The 17929-nt window shown below is 42.2% G+C and overlaps 1 protein-coding gene across 2 annotated transcripts in view; it reads left to right on the top strand.

The window, feature by feature from the left end:
* The window catches only part of KAT14 (lysine acetyltransferase 14), a 44355-nt gene that overhangs the window by 4671 nt on the left and 21755 nt on the right, over positions 1 to 17929 (top strand). The window contains exons 2-4 of one of the 2 annotated variants that reach the window (XM_029220757.1): positions 2748 to 2869; positions 12570 to 12743; positions 17618 to 17799. In XM_029220757.1, the coding sequence (XP_029076590.1) occupies positions 12715 to 12743; positions 17618 to 17799 (211 nt within the window). In that variant the 5' untranslated portion in view covers positions 2748 to 2869; positions 12570 to 12714. The remainder of the gene's footprint in view (positions 1 to 2747; positions 2870 to 12569; positions 12744 to 17617; positions 17800 to 17929) is intronic. The other variant, XM_029220756.1, reaches the window with a different exon arrangement.

Genomic DNA, 17929 nt, shown 5'->3' with positions numbered 1-17929 from the left:
CTCTTTCCCTCTCCCTCTCTCTCTCTCTTTCCCTCTCCCTCTCTCTCCCTCCCTCTCCCTCTGTCCCTCTGTCCCTCTCTCTCTCCCTCTCTCCCTCTCTCTCCCTCCCTCTCCCTCTCCCTCTCCCTCTCTCTCCCTCCCCCCTCCCTCTCCCTCTGTCTCTCTCACACAAGAGCTAAAAGAGGATCCGTTGGTCTGTAATAGACTCTATTGATGTCATATTCCAATTGGAATGTGGGTTTTCTTTGTTTTAAATCTTAAACTTTGTTGATTTATCAAAATAAGAAGTAGAAATGCTTGTTTATATTACAAAATGCCAACAGTAATGGGGTGACTAAAAGGCCCCTTCCATACACTTTCTGTGTCCTCCTCCTTGGTGATGTGTGAACAACAGTCTGAAAAGTAGGGAAGCTATCAAGTAGGGTAGTTTTTACGTTCTCGTCCTAGACACGCTCATTATCTTTCTACATGCTCTTCATCAGATACTTGGGAGGTGCCCGCTGGGCTGTGCCAGCCTGAGCAAGGCCTTGGAGCTGTGCTGGTTCCCAGGGCCAGCCTGTTACTATGAGCTTGGACTGGTGGTGTAAGAGCAGAAACGCAACTGGGATTCGTTCTTTAAGATTACAAATTCCAGAAGAGCGGGAAAACCGTGTCCTTCATGATTGGATTTTTAGTTTGCTCAGTAAATATGGTGATAATAGGAAAAGTTATTTGCAAGTAAGTATGTGAATTTTAACTTTCTAAAGTCATGAAATGTTTCCAAAAAAAAAGTACCGGAAATGAAACAACACACTTGTGTCTGTACCACGGAGATTAACAGTGAATACACGTTTCCAAGTTACTCTAGGAGTCTGAGTGGGCAGAAGAGCTCATTCCATCCTTTTCTTAAGGTATTTCTTGAGCAATAGCGTTCTTAAATTGTAGTAAAATATATGTAACAGGGCTTCCCTGGTGGTGCAGTGGTTAAGAATCCGCCTGCCAATGCAGGGGACATGGGTTTGAGCCCTGGTCCGGGAAGATCCCACATGCTGCGGAGCAACTAAGCCTATCACAACTACTGAGCCTGCGCTCTAGAGCCCGCGAGCCACTACTACTGAGCCCACATGCTACAACTACTGAAGCCCGTGTGCCTAGAGCCCGTGCTCTTCAGCAAGAGAAGCCACCACAATGAGAAGCCCACGCACCTCAGCGAAGAGTAGCTCCCACTTGCCGCAACTAGAGGAAGCCTGTGCACAGCAACAAAGACACAAGGCAGCCAAAAAGAAATTAATAAATTTATTAAAATGTATATATACATAACAAAGCTTACCCTTTCCACCGTCTTTAAGCATACAGTTCAGTGGCATTAAGCACATTCACATTGTTTTGCAACCATCACCACCATCATCTCCAGGAAGTGCTCATCTCCCCAAAGTGAAATCCTGTCTATTAAACAACGACTCCCTGTGAACAATATCTTTAAAGGGAGAGGTTTGTTGGCTGATGCAGACCCGATGCAAAAATGAGTGGAACGATTTGAAAAGTCTGTTCATGGGGTTAATTGGCAGACTGTCTGCAAATTTTACAAGTTTAAGGGTGGGGGAAGTTGAGACTTGGTAGGAGCATCAGAATCACCACGCCCCTTTGAGGGTGTGGTTGTAGGTCTCCCTGTTGGGCCATCGGGATTTGGGGCTGTGAACATCGATATCGGGGAGCGTGAACTGCAGTCTGTTAGACCCTGTACAGCCTTGGGCTACTCCTCATGGAAAGAAGAGTTATGGAAGGATTCTCTTCTTAGGTTCTGCCCCCTTTTCAATTGCGCTGGCCCAAAATTAATCATTTTTATTAGGTTGAAAACATGGTTTTGAATAGCATGTGTAGTTTCTTGTCCATTTATGATTACAAAATTGCATTTAGATGCGAAGAGAAATGTCTAATAGGATAATCACTGAAAATGTTAAAAAGGATTATTTCTTGATGGTGGATTTAAAATGATTTTTACTTCTTTGCTCTTTTCTCTTTTAGTGAAGTCTTTTACAGTGAGACTGTGTTATTCATATTTCTGCAAAGTACTTTCCCATTTGGGGCTGTGAATTCATTATCTGTTAAATACAAAGTTGGATTAGATGTGGAGCTGGGGGTGTCCTCCTCTCTGAGGATGGGCCAGGCAGCCAGGCCTTTCAGGTCCCTGCCCCTTGTCTATTCTGATTTCATCTCAGGAACAGTTTTCCACAGCTGAGAAAGGCTAAACCCAGAGTGGATGGTACCTCACGTTAACTTCAGCTCTGAAATTCTGAGAGTCTATTGTTTCTGCCCTCTAAAGAGCTTAGAAAAGTATATGTGCAGGGGTGATGCTTGGAATATTTAGTAAAGGTCAGCACTGTCTGTCAGAAATGCCGGCTGTAGCAGGCCCTGTGGCCTCCTGATGCCATTGGTTAACACGGTGTTCAGCGCTGCCTTTGAGTGGTGGAGGGGGACTGGGATGGGGGCTGCTTAGGGCAGTAGTCACTCATCACCAGTTCAGCCACACAGCAGCCTTGCACATGTAACATGGGAGGAACAAGTGCACGTGATTAAGGGGAACAGTGATGCTCATCTATGGAAAGCAAAAAAGGAAGTAGGATTCTATCCTGAGAATATTCCAAGATATTATCCTTCCTTTTCCCCCCTCTATTCATACTCAAGAGTATAAAACAACACACGTTCCCCCCTGAAGTTTACCATCCCTGTCTGTGCTTTTCTCCCAGCCTATTCTGCTTCTGTTTCAGGTGGTCATGCTGGCGATGTACAACTTGTCCCTGGAAGGTAGTGGGCGTCAGGGCTATTTCCGGTGGAAAGAAGACATCTGCGCTTTCATTGAGAAACATTGGACTTTTTTGCTTGGGAATAGGTAATGTGATTTTTTAGAAATCTTATACTTGAATGAAGATGTAAAGAATAAAGTATATGAGACTTGAGACAGCCTAATGCTGGCCTTTAGAGAATTAGAGTAATTACTTGTGGCAGTTACTGAGAATTTTTTAATCCAGAAAATGTTGTTACTTTAAGTTAAAAGTAGAAGTTTACATAATGACGAGGGTAGGTTTCCATACTTCTTATCCTACCTTCGGAGGAAACTGTTGGTTTCTACTGAGCAGGAAGACAGTTGAACAGATTCTTAGAATGTTAAAAAATAGAGACTTTGATTAAATGAGGCAGTTTAATAGTTGGATAGGTGACTAATTTGAGGATAGAGGAATATTATGGCCTTTAAAATCAGTGCCTTGTAGGAGGTCAGAAGACGAGAAATGATGGCAGTTATTGACTGCACTCATATAAGTTGCTCTTGGTTAATTATTAGTATTTGTGTTTATTAACTCTGGGAGGTAGAAATCATTGTATACTGTTTGGTATTCACAGTGCTTGGCCAAGTCTGGGCACATTAACACACATATGGTTTATTCCTTTGATACTCTTTTCATCATGATGCTTTGAATTTGCTGCTGAGTGCTTCTCCGTGACGCCTCCTTGGTTCATCAGACTTAGGGGTGCCGGGGCACAGACATACACACCAGATGTTTTAACTAAGGGTCCATGTGCATCTAGCAAGATTTTTATTGCTATTAGAGGTTAGCAAGTTTGCATTTGCATTGGCGGATTGTTTGAGATTCTTTCTTTTTTTAAAAAAAAAAATGTATTTATTTATTTGGCTGTGTTGGATCTTAGTTGCGGCATGCGGGCTCTTAGTTGTGGTATGTGGGATCTAGTTCCCTGACCAGGGATTGAACCCGGGCCCCCTGCATTGGGAGCATGGAGTTTTAACCACTGGACCACTAGGGAAGTGGTGTTTGAAATTCTGATTGTTAGTTGCCTTCTGAAGTCCTGTGTGAGATTCATAAATCTTGCATAATTGGGTCGGTGTGGACACGATAAAGGTCAGAGCAGGGAGTTTGTGCTTGTCCTCGCTCGGAACTCCTTGCAGCCCGTTTTCTCGGGTGCTGAAAAGTCACAGCTCTGCCAAAGTTGCTGAGGAATCATGGAGGGGTGACCTTCTGCAGGCTGCTGTGAGGGAAAAATAGAATTGAAAAATAGAACTAAGAAAAGAATTGACAGCATAACTGGTTCTTTTTCTTAAAGAAAGGAAATCGGTTGTCTTAGTTTAATGATTTAGCTCTATTTATGGAACTTAATACACCCCATTTATAAGGGACAAGGAAGGGAAAAAAACTGATAAAATTAGATCTTGGAACGTTTTCATGATCTTTCAGTGCTGTTCTGCCTGGTGGATTGTCTTCTGGAAGAAGTTGGATTTAAATTGCCTGTTTTAAGGAAGTTGGCGTATTTTAGCAGCAGGTGTTCAGTTTCATTTGTTCATTTCTAGAGCGTGTTCTGAGAGGCATCAGCTGAGGCTCTTTTTCTTTTCAATACTTCTACTGAAAGACATTAATTACTCTCCAGCTTCTTGTAATTTAACCATTAAACTAGTGGGTTTTGGCCATATTAGTGTATCACTTGAATTATCGTTTACTTATTTAAATCAAGTCACTGAAAAAAAAGAAACTTCACACCACCATGGTAAGTGGAAAACCTATATCACTTACGTAAATAGAATGAAACTGTAAAAATAAGTGCACTAAAAATAAAGCAATGCTATTGACTTGTAGCTAGATCCCATGACCTGTAGAGGCAATCTGAAACACTCTTTCTTTTTTTTATCATATGATACCATCTATATATTTTTTTCATCCAGGTGTATTGATATGTAATTGACATACAGCACTTGTATGAGTTTAAGGTGTACAGCATAATGATTTGACTTACATACATCATGAAATGATGACCACAAAGTTTAATGAACATCCATCATCTCATATAGATATAAAATTAAATAAATAGAAAAATTTTTTTTTCCTGTGATAAGACCTCTTAGGATTTACTCTCGACAGCTTTCCTGTATAACATTCAGCAGTGTTAATTATATTTATCACGTTGTACAGTACATCACTAGTACTTATTTATCTTATAATGGGAAGTTTATCCCCCCACCTCTGGAAAATCTGATGTCTTTTTCTATGAGTTTGTTTTTGAAGTATAATTGATCTACAACACTACATTGTTCCTGTTACACAACACAGTGATTCAGTATTTCCATATGTTTCAAACTGATCACCATGGTACGTCTAGTTACCATATGTCACCATACAAAGATACTACATAATTATTGACTGTTTTTCCATACACTATACATTTCATACCTGTGACTTATTTATTTTGCAACTGGAAGTTTGTACTTCTTAATTTCCCTCACCTATTTCTACCCTCTCCCCACTCTCCTCCCCTCTTGCAAGCACCTGTTTGTTCTCTGTATCTGTGACTGTTGCTGTTTTGTTATGTTTCTTTGTTTTTTTTCGGCTTCCACATATAACTGAAATCATATAGTATTTGTCTTTCTCTGACTTATTTCACATAATACCCTTAGCATAATACCCTCTAGGTCCATACATGTTGTCACAGATGGCAAGATTTCATTCTTTTTTATAGCTGAATAATGTCCAATTGTGTATGTGTGTGTATCACATCTTTTTTTTTTACATCTTTATTGGAGTATGCTTTACAATGTTATGTTAGTTTCAGCTCTATAACAAAGTGAATCAGCTATATGTACACATATATCCCCATATCCGCTCTCTCTTGCGTCTCCCTCCCACCCCTCTAGGTGGTCACAAAGCACTGAGCTGATCTCCCTGTGCTATGCAGCTGCTTCCTGCTAGCTATCTGTTTTACATTTGAGAGTGTATATATGTCAGTGCTACTCTCTCACTTCATCCCAGCTTCCCGTTCCAACTCCCCGTGTCCTCAAATCCATTCTCTACGTCTGCGTCTTTATTCCTGTCCTGCCTCTAGGTTCATCAGAACCTTTTTTTTTTTTTTTGGATTCCATATATATGTGTTAGCATACGGTATTTGTTTTTCTCTTTCTGACTTACTTCACTCTGTATGACAGACTCTAGGTCCGTCTACCTCACTACAAATAACTCAGTTTCATTTCTTCTTATGGCTGAGTAATATTCCATTGTATATATATGCCACATCTTCTTTATCCATTTATCTGTCAGTGGACATTTAGGTTGCTTCCATATCCTGGCTACTGTAAATAGAGCTGCAGTGAACATTGTGGTACATGACTCTTTATGAATTATGGTTTTCTCAGGGTATATGCCCAGCAGTAGGATTGCTGGGTCATATGGTAGTTCTATTTTTAGTTTTTTAAGGAACTTCCATACTGTTCTCCATAGTGGTTGTATCAGTTTACATTCCCACCAACAGTGCAAGAGGGTTCCGTTTCCTCCACACCCTCTCCAGCATTTATTGTTTGTAGATTTTTTGGTGATGGCCATTCTGACCGGTGTGAGGTGATACCTCTTTGTAGTTTTGATTTGCATTTCTCTAATGATTAGTGATGTTGAGCATCCTTTCATGTGTTTGTTGGCAATCTGTATATCTTCTTTGGAGAAATGTCTGTTTAGATCTTCTGCCTATTTTTGGATTGGGTTGTTTGTTTTTTTGATATTGAGCTGCATGAGCTGCTTGTATATTTTGGAGGTTAATCCTTTGTCAGTTGCTTCGTTTGCAAATATTTTCTCCCATTCTGAGGGTTGTCTTTTGGTCTTGTTTATGGTTTCCTTTGCTGTGCAAAAGCTTTTAAGTTTCATTAGGTCCCATTTGTTTGTTTTTATTTCTATTTCTCTAGGAGGTGGGTCAAAAAGGATCTTACTGTGATTTATGTCAAAGAGTGTTCTTCCTATGTTTTCCTCTAAGAGTTTTTTTTTTTAATTAATTAATTTATTTTTGTCTGTGTTGGGTCTTTGTTACTGCGTGTGGGCTTTCTCTGGTTGCAGTGAGAGGGGGCTACGCTTCGTTGCAGTGTATGGGCTTCTCATTTCAGTGGCTTCTCTTGTTGAGCATGGGCTCTAGGGTGTGTGGGCTTCAGTAGTTGTGGCATGTGGGCTCAGTAGTTGTGGCTCACAGGCTGTAGAGCGCAGGCTCAGTAGTTGTGGCACACGGGCTTAGTTGCTCCATGGCATGTGGGATCTTGCCTGACCAGGACTCGAACCCGTGTCTCCTGCATTGGCAGGCGGATTCTTAACAACTGTGCCACCAAGGAAGTCCCCTTCTAAGAGTTTTTACTGTCTGGCCATACATTTCGGTCTTTAATTCATTTTGAGTTTATTTTTGTGTATGGTGTTAGGAAGTGTTCTAATTTCATTCTTTTACATGTAGCTGTCCAGTTTTCCCAGCACCGCTTACTGAAGAGGCTGTCTTTTCGCCATTGTATATTTTTGCCTCCTTTATCAAAGATAAGATGACCATAGGTGCGTGGGTGTATCTTTGGGCTTTCTATCTTGTTCCATTGATCTATATTTCTGTTTTTGTGCCAGTACCATACTGTCTTGATTACTGTAGCTTTGTAGTATAGTCTGAAGTCAGGGAGGCTGATTCCTCCAGCTCTGTTTTTCTTTCTCAAGATTGCTTTGGCCATTTGGGGTCTTTTGTATTTCCATACAAATTGTAAAATTTTTTTGTTCTAGTTCTGTGAAAAATACCATTGGTAGTTTGATAGGGACTGCATTGAATCTGTAGATTGCTTTGGGCCGTATAGTCATTTTCACAGCGTTGATTCTTCCAATCCAAGAACATGGTATATCTTTCCATCTGTTTGTATTGTCTTTGATTTCTTTTATCAGTGTCTTATAGTGTTCTGCATATAGGCCTTTCTCCTTTGGTAGGTTTATTCCTAGGTATTTTATTCTTTTTGTTGCAGTGGTAAGTGGGAGTGTTTCCTTAATTTCTCTCTCAAATTTTTCAGTGTTGTATAGGAATGTGAGAGATTTCTGTGCATTAATTTTGTATCCTGCTACTTTACCAAATTCATTGATCAGCTCTAGTAGTTTTCTGGTAGCATCTTTAGGATTCTCTATGTATAGTATCATGTTATCTACAAACAGTGACAGTTTTACTTCTTTTCCAATTTGTATTCCTTTTATTTCTTTTTCTTCTCTGATTGCCTTGGCTAAAATTTCCAAAACTGTGTTGAGTAATAGTGGTGAGAGTGGACATCCTTGTCTTGTTCCTGATCTCAGAGGAAATGGTTTCAGTTTTTCACCATTGAGAATGATGTTGGCTGTGGGTCTGTCATATATGGCCTTTATTATGTTGAGATAGGTTCCCTCTGTGCCCACTGTCTGGAGAGTTTTTATCATAAATGGGTGTTGAATTTTTTCGAAAGCTTTTTCTGCATCTATTGAGATGATCATATGGTTTTTCTCCTTCAATATGTTAATGTGGTGTATCACATTGTTTGATTTGTGTATATTGAAGAATCCCTGCGTTCCTGGGATAAACCCCACTTGATCATGGTATATGATCCTTTTAATGTGCTGTTGGATTCTGTTTGCTAGTATTTTGTTGAGGAGCTTTGCATCTATGTTCATCAGTGATATTGGCCCGTAGTTTTCTTTTTTTGTGATATCTTTGTATGGTTTTGGTATCAGAGTGATGGTGGCCTAGTAGAATGAGTTTGGGAGTGTTACTCCCTCTGCTGTATTTTGGAAGTGTTTGAGAAGGGCAGGTGTTAGCTCTTCTCTAAATGTTTGATAGAATTAGCCTGTGAAGCCATCTGGTCCTGGACTTTTGTTTGTTGGAAGATTTTTAATCCCAGTTTAATCCCAATTTCAGTGCTTGTGATTGGTCTGTTCATATTTTCTATTTCTTCCTGGTTCAGTCTTGGAAGGTTGTACTTTTCTAATAAGAATTTGTCCATTTCTTCCAGGTTGTCCATTTTATTGGCATATAGTTGCTTGTGGTAGTCTCTCATGATCCTTTGTATTTCTGCAGTGTCAGTTGTTACTTCTCCTTTTTCATTCTAATTCTGTTGAATTTTTCTTGATGAGTCTGGCTAATGGTTTATCAGTATTTTGTTTATTTTCTCAAAGAACCGGCTTTTAGTTTTATCGATCTTTGCCTATCATTTCCTTCATTTCTTTTTCATTTATTTCTGATCTGATCTTTATGAATTCTTTCCTTCTGCTAACTTAGGGTTTTTTTTGTTCTTTCTCTAATTGCTTTAGGAGTAAGTTTAGGTTGTTTATTTGAGAGTTTTCTTGTTTCTTCAGGTAGGATTGTATTGCTATAAACTTCCCTCTTAGAACTGCTTTTGCTGCATCCCATAGGTTTTGGGTCATCGTATTTTCATTGTCATTTGTTTCTAGGTATTTTTAAACTTCCTCTTTGATTTCTTCAGTGATTCTTTGTTATTTAGTAGTGTATTGTTTAGCCTCCATGTGTTTGTATTTTTTACAGTTTTTTTTCCTGTAATTGATATCTAGTCTCATAATGTTGTGGTTGGAAAAGATACTTGATACGATTTCAGTTTTCTTAAATTTACTGAGGCTTGATTCGTGACCCAAGATATGATCTATCCTGGAGAATGTTTCATGTGCCCTTGAGAAGAAAGTGTATTCTGTTGTTTTTGGGTGCAATGTCCTATAAAGAACAATTAAAACTATCTGGTCTGATGTGTCATTTAAAGCTTGTGTTTCCTTATTTATTTTCATTTTGGATGATCTGTCCATTCGTGAAAGTGCGGTGTTAAAGGCCCCTACTATTATTGTGTTACTGTTGATTTCCCTTTTTATGGCTGTTAGCATTTGCCTTATGTATTGAGGTGCTCCTATGTTGGGTGCATAAATATTTACAATTGTTATATCTTCTTCTTGGATTGATCCCTTGATCATTATGTAGTGTCCTTCTTTGTCTCTTTATTTTAAAGTCTGTTTTTTCTGATGTGAGTATTGCTACTCCAGCTTTCTTTTTTTTTTTTTTTGTGGTAGGCGGGCCTCTCACTGCTGTGGCCTCTCCCATTGCAGAGCACAGGCTCCGGACGCGCAGGCTCAGTAGCCATGGCTCATGGGCCCAACCGCTTTGCGGCATGTGGGATCTTCCCGGACCGGGCCCCTGCATCGGCAGGCGGACTCTCAACCCCTGCGCCACTAGGGAAGCCCACTCCAGCTTTCTTTTGATTTCCATTTGTATGGAATATCTTTTTCTATCCCCTCATTTTCAGTCTGTACGTGTCCCTAGGTCTGAAGTGGGTCTCTTGTAGGCGGCATCTATACGGATCTTGTTTTTGTATCCATTCAGCCAATCTGTGTCTTTTGGTTGGAGCATCTAATCCATTTACATTTAAGGTAATTATCAATATGTATGTTCCCATTACCATTTTCTTAATTGTTTTGGGTTTGTTTTTGTAGGTCTTTTCCTTCTCTTGTGTTTCCTGCCTAGAGAAGTTGCTTTAGCTTTTGTTGTAAAACTGGTTTGGTGGTGCTGAATTCTCTTAACTTTTGCTTGTCTTCAAAGTTTTATTTTGGGACTTCCCTGGTGGCGCAGCAGTTGGGAGTCCTCCTGCCGATGCAGGGGACACGGGTTTGCGCCCCGGTTTTAATGCATTTAATGTTTTCCTAGAGGGCTCTGAGACTGTTCTCAATTCTTTTCATTCTTTTTTCTTTCTTCTGCTCTGCGGCAGTTATTTCCATTATTCTCCATTTTTCTGCTTCAGTTTTTCTGCTATTGATTCCTTCTAGAGAATTTTTAATTTCATTTATTGTGTTGTTCATTATTGTTTGTTTGCTCTTTATTTCTTCTAGATCCTTGTTAAAGGTTTCTTGAATTTTCTCCATTCGATTTCCGAGATTTTGGATCATCTTTACTGTCATTACTCTGAATTCTTTTTCAGGTACACTGCCTATTTCCTCTTCATTTGTTTGGTCTGGTGGGTTTTTACCTTGCTCCCTCATCTGCTGCATATTTCTCTGTTCTCTCATTTTGTTTAACTTACTGTGTTTGGGGTCTCCTTTTTGCAGGCTGCAGGTTCATAGTTCGTCTTATTTCTGGCGTCTGCCCCCAGTGGGTGAGGTTGGTTCAATGGCTTGGGTATGCTTCCTGGTGGGGCGGGACTGGTGCCTGTGTTCTGGTGGGTGGGGCTGGATCTTGTTGCTCTTTGGGCAGGGCCTTATCCGGTGGTGTGTTTTGGGGTGTCTATGAACTTAGTATGACTTTAGGCAGCCTCTCTGCTAATGGGTGGGGTTGTGTTCCTGTCTTGCTAGTTGTTTAGTATGGGGCATCCAGCACTGGAGCTGAGTCTTAGTGTTGAGACAGAGATCTCTGGGAGAGCTCTCTCCAATTAATATTACATGGGGCCAGGAGGCCTCTGGTGGTCCAGTGTCCTGGACTCGGCTCTCCCACCTCACAGGCTCAGGCCCGACACCCGGCCGGAGCACCAAGACCCTGCCAGCTTCACAGCACAGAAGAAAAGGAAGAAAGAAGAAAGTTAAAAACAGAGCCCCAAAACAAATGGTAAAAGCAAAACTAAACAGACAAGGGCCTTCCCTGGTGGTGCAGTGGTTAAGAATCTGCCTGCCAGTACAGGGGATGTGGGTTCGATCCCTGGTCTGGGAAGATCCCACGTGCCACAGAGCAACTAAGCCTGTGCGCCACAAGTACTGAGCCTGCGCTCTAGAACCCGCAAGCCACAACTACTGAGCTCACGCCCAACAGCTACTGAAGCCCATGCCCCTAGAGCCTGTGCTCTGCAACAAGAGAAGCCACCATGTACTGCAATGAAGAGTAGCCCCTGCTCGCTACAACTAGAGAAAGCCTGCACACAGCAACAAAGACCCAACACAGCCAAAAAATAAAAAATAATAGACAAAATCACACAAAGAAACATATACACACACACACATACTCACAAAGAGAACAAAAAAAAAGGAAGATAGCAACCAAACCAATAAACCCACCAATGAAAACAAGCACTAAAAACTAAACTAAGAGAAACATAGCACCAAAAACAAATCAAATGCAGAAAGCAAACCCCAAGACTGCAGTAGCTCCCAAAGTCCACCGCCTCAGTTTTGGGAACATTTGTTGTCTCTTCATGCATGTGTTCCACAGATGCAGGGTTTATCAAGCCCATTGAGGGGTTTTACTCCACTGCTCCTGAGGTTGCATGGAGAAATTTCCCTTTCTTTTCTTTGTTCGCACAGCTCCTGGGGTTCAGCTTTGGGTTTGGTCCCACCTCTACGTGTAGGCTGCCCTCAGGCCTCTGTCCCCGCCCAGGCAGGAGGGCGGTAAAGTAGCGGCTGATCAGGGCTCTCTTGCTCACTCAGGCCAGGAGAGGGAGGGGTACGGTAGTCATAGTTGGAACGTGGGACGTGCCTGTGGCAGCAGAGACCAGCCTGATATTACAGCAGCCTGAGGCATGCCGTGTGCCCTCCCAGGGAAGTTGGCCCTGGATCACAGGACCCTGGCAGTGGCGTGCTGCACAGGCTCCCGGGGGGGTGTGGGTAGTGACCTGCCTTTGCACACAGGATTCTTGGTGGCAGTGGCGGCAGCGGTAGTGGTCCATGCCTGTCTCTGGGGTGCGAGATGATAGCTGCGGCTTGCACCCATCTCTGGAGCTTGCTTGGGCGGTGCTCTGCTGTCTGTGGGCACACAGAGCAAGAAGCCCTTCTCCTTGTGCACTCTGAAATTATGATCTCTTGCCTCTCCGGCAGGTCCAGACTTTTTCCTGGTCTCCCTCCTGGCTAGCTGTGGCGCACTGGCCCCCTTCAGTTTGTCTTCACGCAGCCAACCCTAGTCCTCTCCCTGAGGTCTGACCTCCAAAGCCCAAGCCTCAACTCCCAGCTCCCACCCGCCCCGATGGGTGAGCAGACAGGCGTCTCAGGCTGGTGAGTGCTGGTTGGCACCGATCCTCTGTGTGGGAATCTCTCTGCTTTGCCCTCTGCACCCCTGTTGCTGTGCTCTCCTCTGTGGCTCCGAAGCTTCCCCCCTCCAGCACCTGCAGTCTCCGCCTGCGAAGGGGCTTCCTAGTATGTGGAAACTTTTCCTCCTTCACAGCTCCCTCCCAGAGGCGAAGGTCCTGTCCCTATTCTTTTGTCTCTTGTTTTTTCTTTTTCCCTACCCAGGTATGTGGGGATTTTCTTGGCTTTTGGGAAGTCTGAGGTCTTATGCCAGCATTCAGTTGGTGTTCTGTAGGAGTTGTTCCACATGTAATTGTTTTTTTGACGTATTTGTGGGGAGGAAGGTGATCTCCACATCTTACTCCTCCACCACCTTGAAGGTCTCCCCCTCACATCTTCTTTATCCTTTTTTTTTTTTTTTTTTTTTTTTTTTCTGCGGTACGCGGGCCTCTCACTGTTGTGGCTTCTCCCGCTGCGGAGCACAGGCTCCGGACGCGCAGGCTCAGTGGCCATGGCTCACGGGCCCAGCTGCTCCGCGGCATGTGGGATCCTCCCGGACCGGGGCACGAACCCGTGTCCCCTGCATCGGAAGCGGACTCTCACCCACTGCGCCACCAGGGAAGCCCTCTTTATCCTTTTATCTACTGATGGGCACTTGGGTTGCTTCCGTGTCTTGGCTATTGTAAATAATGCTGCAGTGAACATAGGGGTGCATATATCTGTTCAAATTAGTGTTTTGTTTTCTTTGGGTAAGTACCCAGGAGTGGAATTGCTAGATCATATGGTAGTTCTGTTTTTAATTTTCTGAGGACCCTCCATACTGTTTTGCATTGGCTGCACCAATTTACATTCCCACCAGTAGTGCACAAGGGTTCCTTTTTCTCTACATCCTCACCAATATTTGTTTTTTGTTGTCTTTTTAATCATAGCCATTCTCACAGGTGTGAGGTGATAGCTCATTGTGATTTTGATTTGCATGTCCCTGATGATTAGTGATGCTGAGCATCTTTTCATGTACTTGTTAGCCATCTGTATGTCTTATTTGGAAAAATGTCTTTTCAGATCTTCTGCCCATGTTTTAATCGGATTGTTCATTTTTTTGATGTTAAACTGTATGAGTTTTTTGTGAGGCCTCTTTCTTGATCAAAAAGGGAGACTATGTGTGTTAGTGAGAATTTAAAGCAACTAACTTTCTCCTTGATCTAACCAGAGGAGTGAAAGAGAATTAAAAATTACTCTGTGACTCCTTGGCACTCAGTTTCCTGCCTCAGTGCTGTCCTTGCCTTTGGGAACTCTGCTTTAAGCATCAGTGATTGGAAAAGCCCCCAAACCACTCACCTGAGGTGGTCTCCAGTGCTCAGATGTGTCCATGTATGAAAACACAGACTCACTGCCTCCGCAATTAAACATTTCTCATAGCTGCTAAAGATTTACAGTCTGCTATCCATGGAGCATAGTTTAAAATTCTTAATGTTAACCATTTCTCATTTGCCATAGGATCTGAGAGAATAGTATACTGTATAATGAAGTTTTAAATTTGAATACATTTTCTTTCAGATCTTATATGTCCTTAATATTTTATTAAGGTTTAAATGTATAAAGGTTTATTAAGGGCTAACCTAAATAACTTTATGTACCTATTGTAGAAGCAAGTTAAAAAGTACACAAAAGCTTAATTACTACAGTTTAATTGCTATTTTATATGTGGTCATTTAATCTGGTTTTACAGTCCTGGCCTTGAATTTTTCCCAAAGTTATAATGTTGATTAGTGAAGAATAGTTTGGATATTTTTTCTATTACCATATTTCATTGATTTTAAGATAAACAGTTTTTCACACTTTGACATCTCTGACAGCTGGATACATCTTAGAAGTGATGGTGTGTCATAGCTTACTTGATAGCTAGTTTTCCTTCTTGTACACAAAACGGTGTGTCTTAAAGTCAGTGGATCTTATGTTTGATGAAATATGATAAAACACATTCATAGTATTTAAAAGTAAAAATATTATACAGGCATATCTCAGAGATGTTGCAGGTTCAGTTCCAGACTGCTGTCGTAAAGTAAATATCACCATAAAGTGAGTCACGTGAATTTTTGATTTCCCACTGCCTATAAAAGCTATGTTCACATTATGCTGTAGTCTGTTAAGTATGCATAGCATTATTTTTAAAAAAGCAGTGTACACACCTTAATTAAAAAATACTTGGGCTTCCCTGGTGGCTCAGTAGTTAAGAATTCGCCTGCCAATGCAGGGGACACAGGTTCGAGCCCTGGTCTGGGAAGATCCCACATGCCACGGAGCAACTAAGTCTGTGCACCACAACTACTGAGCCTGTGCTCTAGAACTCGCAAGCTGCAACTACTGAAGCCTGCATGCCTAGAGCCTGTGCTCTGCAACAAGAGAAGCCACCGCAATGAGAAGCCCGTGCACTGCAACAAAGAATAGACCCCGCTCGCCGCAACTAGAGAAAGCCCACACACAGCAACAAAGACCCAACTCAGCCAAAAATAAAAAATAAATTAAACAAAAATACTTTATTGCTAAAAGATGCTAACCATAGTCTGAACTTCAGCAAGTTGTAGGAGTAACATCAGAAGTCACCGATCACAGATCACCATAACAAATACAATAATAATGAAAAACTTTGAAATACTACAAGATCTAAAATATGACACACAGACATGAAGTGAGCAGATGTTTTTGGAAAAATGGCACCGATAGACTTGCTTGATTCAGGGTTACCACAAACCTTCAGTTTTTAAAAAACACAGTATCTGTGATGTGCAGTAACATGAGCTGTGCCTGTATGATGAGGGTTCTGGGAAGATGGCAGAGTGGGAAGCACCAGAAATCTGTCTGCCCACCTAGGTAGCAGTTGCATTGGCAGAATCCAGTGTACCTTTGTTGGAACTCTGGAGTCAGCTGAAGGCTTGCAACTTCCAGAGGAAGCCTTGGACCATAAATTACAATCAGCGTTGGCCAGTTTTAACTGTGGCAGACAGCCATGCACATATTCCTGGAGCAGCTTGCACACAGTATGGGATCCGGGGTGGACACAAAGGACGCTGTCCTCCAAATATCATATCTGTGCTGATCACTGACTGCTGCTTCTGATCACAGAGGTGCTGATAAAGGCGTGGGCGGCCTTTGTTGTTGCACCTCCTCCATTGTTGCAAGCCCCTCCCCGTCTGGCTGAGGTGACTTTAAAGGGACTTATAGGGCTGGCACCTACCTCCCCACTTTCACTTTCCTGTTTGTCCCCTTTTTGGAGCCAGACGTTGAAGACTAAGACATTCAAAAGCACCCACATATACAGGGGAATTAGCCACCCTGCATGTCCAGGGGGAGGCACAGGCTTAGACATGAACTGAGAGGACCTTGAGTTTCTGCTCCGGCTGATCTTTGGCACAGAGACAGCCTGCAGCTGTCAAAAACCAGTAAACTCCGGGGAAGGAGGAGAGTCTGGTGTTCAGAGTTAACACATTATTAGATTCAAATGTCCACTGTCCAACAAAACACAAGGAATACAAAGAACAAGGAAAGTATCGCCCATTCAAAGGAAAAAAATAAACTAACAGAAATTGCCCCTGAAAAAGACCTAATGGTGGACTTACTGGACAAAGACTTTAAAGCACTGTCTTAGAAATGCCCAGAGAACTAAAGGAAGGGTGGAGAACATCAGGGAAGCGATGTATGGACAAAACAGAAATATCAATAAAGAGATAAGAAGTCCTGGAGCTGAAAAGTACAATAACTGAAATGGAAAATTCACCAGAGGGATTCAAAGCCAAATAGGACAATGGGAAGAAAAGTGAACAGATCCCAAGGGGCCTGTGGGACAGTGTTGGGCAGTGTAAGAAAGCAAGTGGGATGGGTTCGTTCTGGTCAGACCGCTGGGCAACAGGAGGGGGGCCTGGAAAGGTCAGAACGAGGTGAGACCTCGTTCTGCTCTGACCCAGAATGCTGGGGGTCATTCTCCTGTCTCAGATATGTGCTCATGCCTTTATAAAGTTTTTTTGTTTTTTGTGGAGTTCTTTTGGTTTGTATTTTTCTAGTACATCTCTGTTCCTAAGGATACATTTTTCTCTTGCCTCCCTAAGCAGTATTTTTCATCTGTTAGACTGACTTTCTTACGAAGAACTGTTCTTTAGGATTTCCGGTCATTGATTTATGTTTTCAAGGTGGAAATAGAACAGTTTCCTTAAAAAAGCACTTTTAACAGGAACCTGAATAGTTGACATTTTACATATCATTTAAATTTTTTGTTGTATACACTGTTGTGTAGTTACTTTGAAATGCTTGCTGTATTTTGGGGGGGTTTGGTCAGAGTTGGTAATTCCCCCAAGGTTCAACTCTGTGTTTGTGGGACATACCATATAGTTTTATTCCTACTCTACTGTGCGAAGGCAAGTAGCAGACTGAGGGATGCATCCTCCTCCATGGGTAAAATGAACTGTTTACCAGGGCTAATGACTCTCCTGCTTTCTTTCCTGAGAGTTGTGTTTAACTCATACATAAAAGCAGCTCAAGTTAAATAAAATTAGCCTGTAGAACTCCATAATCATGGATAAGAAGTGTTTTATGAGCTTTGTTTGAATTAACTTCATTTAATCGCCACAGCAGTCTTGCACATTCTATTATCCTAATTTTAAAGATGAAGAAACTGAGGCAGCTAGAAGGTGGTGGAGCTGGGATTTGAAGCCACGCAGAACCCCGAGCCTCTCCCTTATCCACTGTGCTCTGTTCCTTCAAAGAGGGGAAGTTCCATAGCCTATCACAGACTTGGAGGCAGAGACTGCACTGTCTATGTAAGGATAGGGTTGAAAAGCCAATAATTTTTACATTCTTGGACTCTCCAGGAAAAAGACCTCCACCTGGTGGAGCACGGTGGCGGGCTGCCTTAGCGTGGGGAGCCCCATGTACTTCCGCTCGGGAGCTCAGGAATTTGGAGAACCGGGATGGTGGAAGCTCGTCCACAACAGGCCCCCTACCCTGAAACCCGAGGGAGAGAAGCTGTCCATCTCCACTCTGAAAGTGAAAGGTACTGTCGTGAGCTGAGAGGTGCCAGTGTAGCCAATCCGCTTTGACCAGGCACGGAGCCCTTGCCTCCCCGGAGCTGCTCTGCCCCACAGTTTTATTCTAACACAGTTTTTTATGCCGTAAATAAATAT

This window comes from Monodon monoceros, unplaced genomic scaffold (genome assembly GCF_005190385.1).
Source record: "Monodon monoceros isolate NGI ecotype Baffin Bay Population unplaced genomic scaffold, NGI_Narwhal_1 Super_Scaffold_13, whole genome shotgun sequence".
NCBI lineage: Eukaryota > Metazoa > Chordata > Mammalia > Artiodactyla > Monodontidae > Monodon > Monodon monoceros.
The sequence above is the reverse complement of the archived record's forward strand: the minus strand, read 5'-3'. Positions and strand labels throughout refer to the sequence as shown.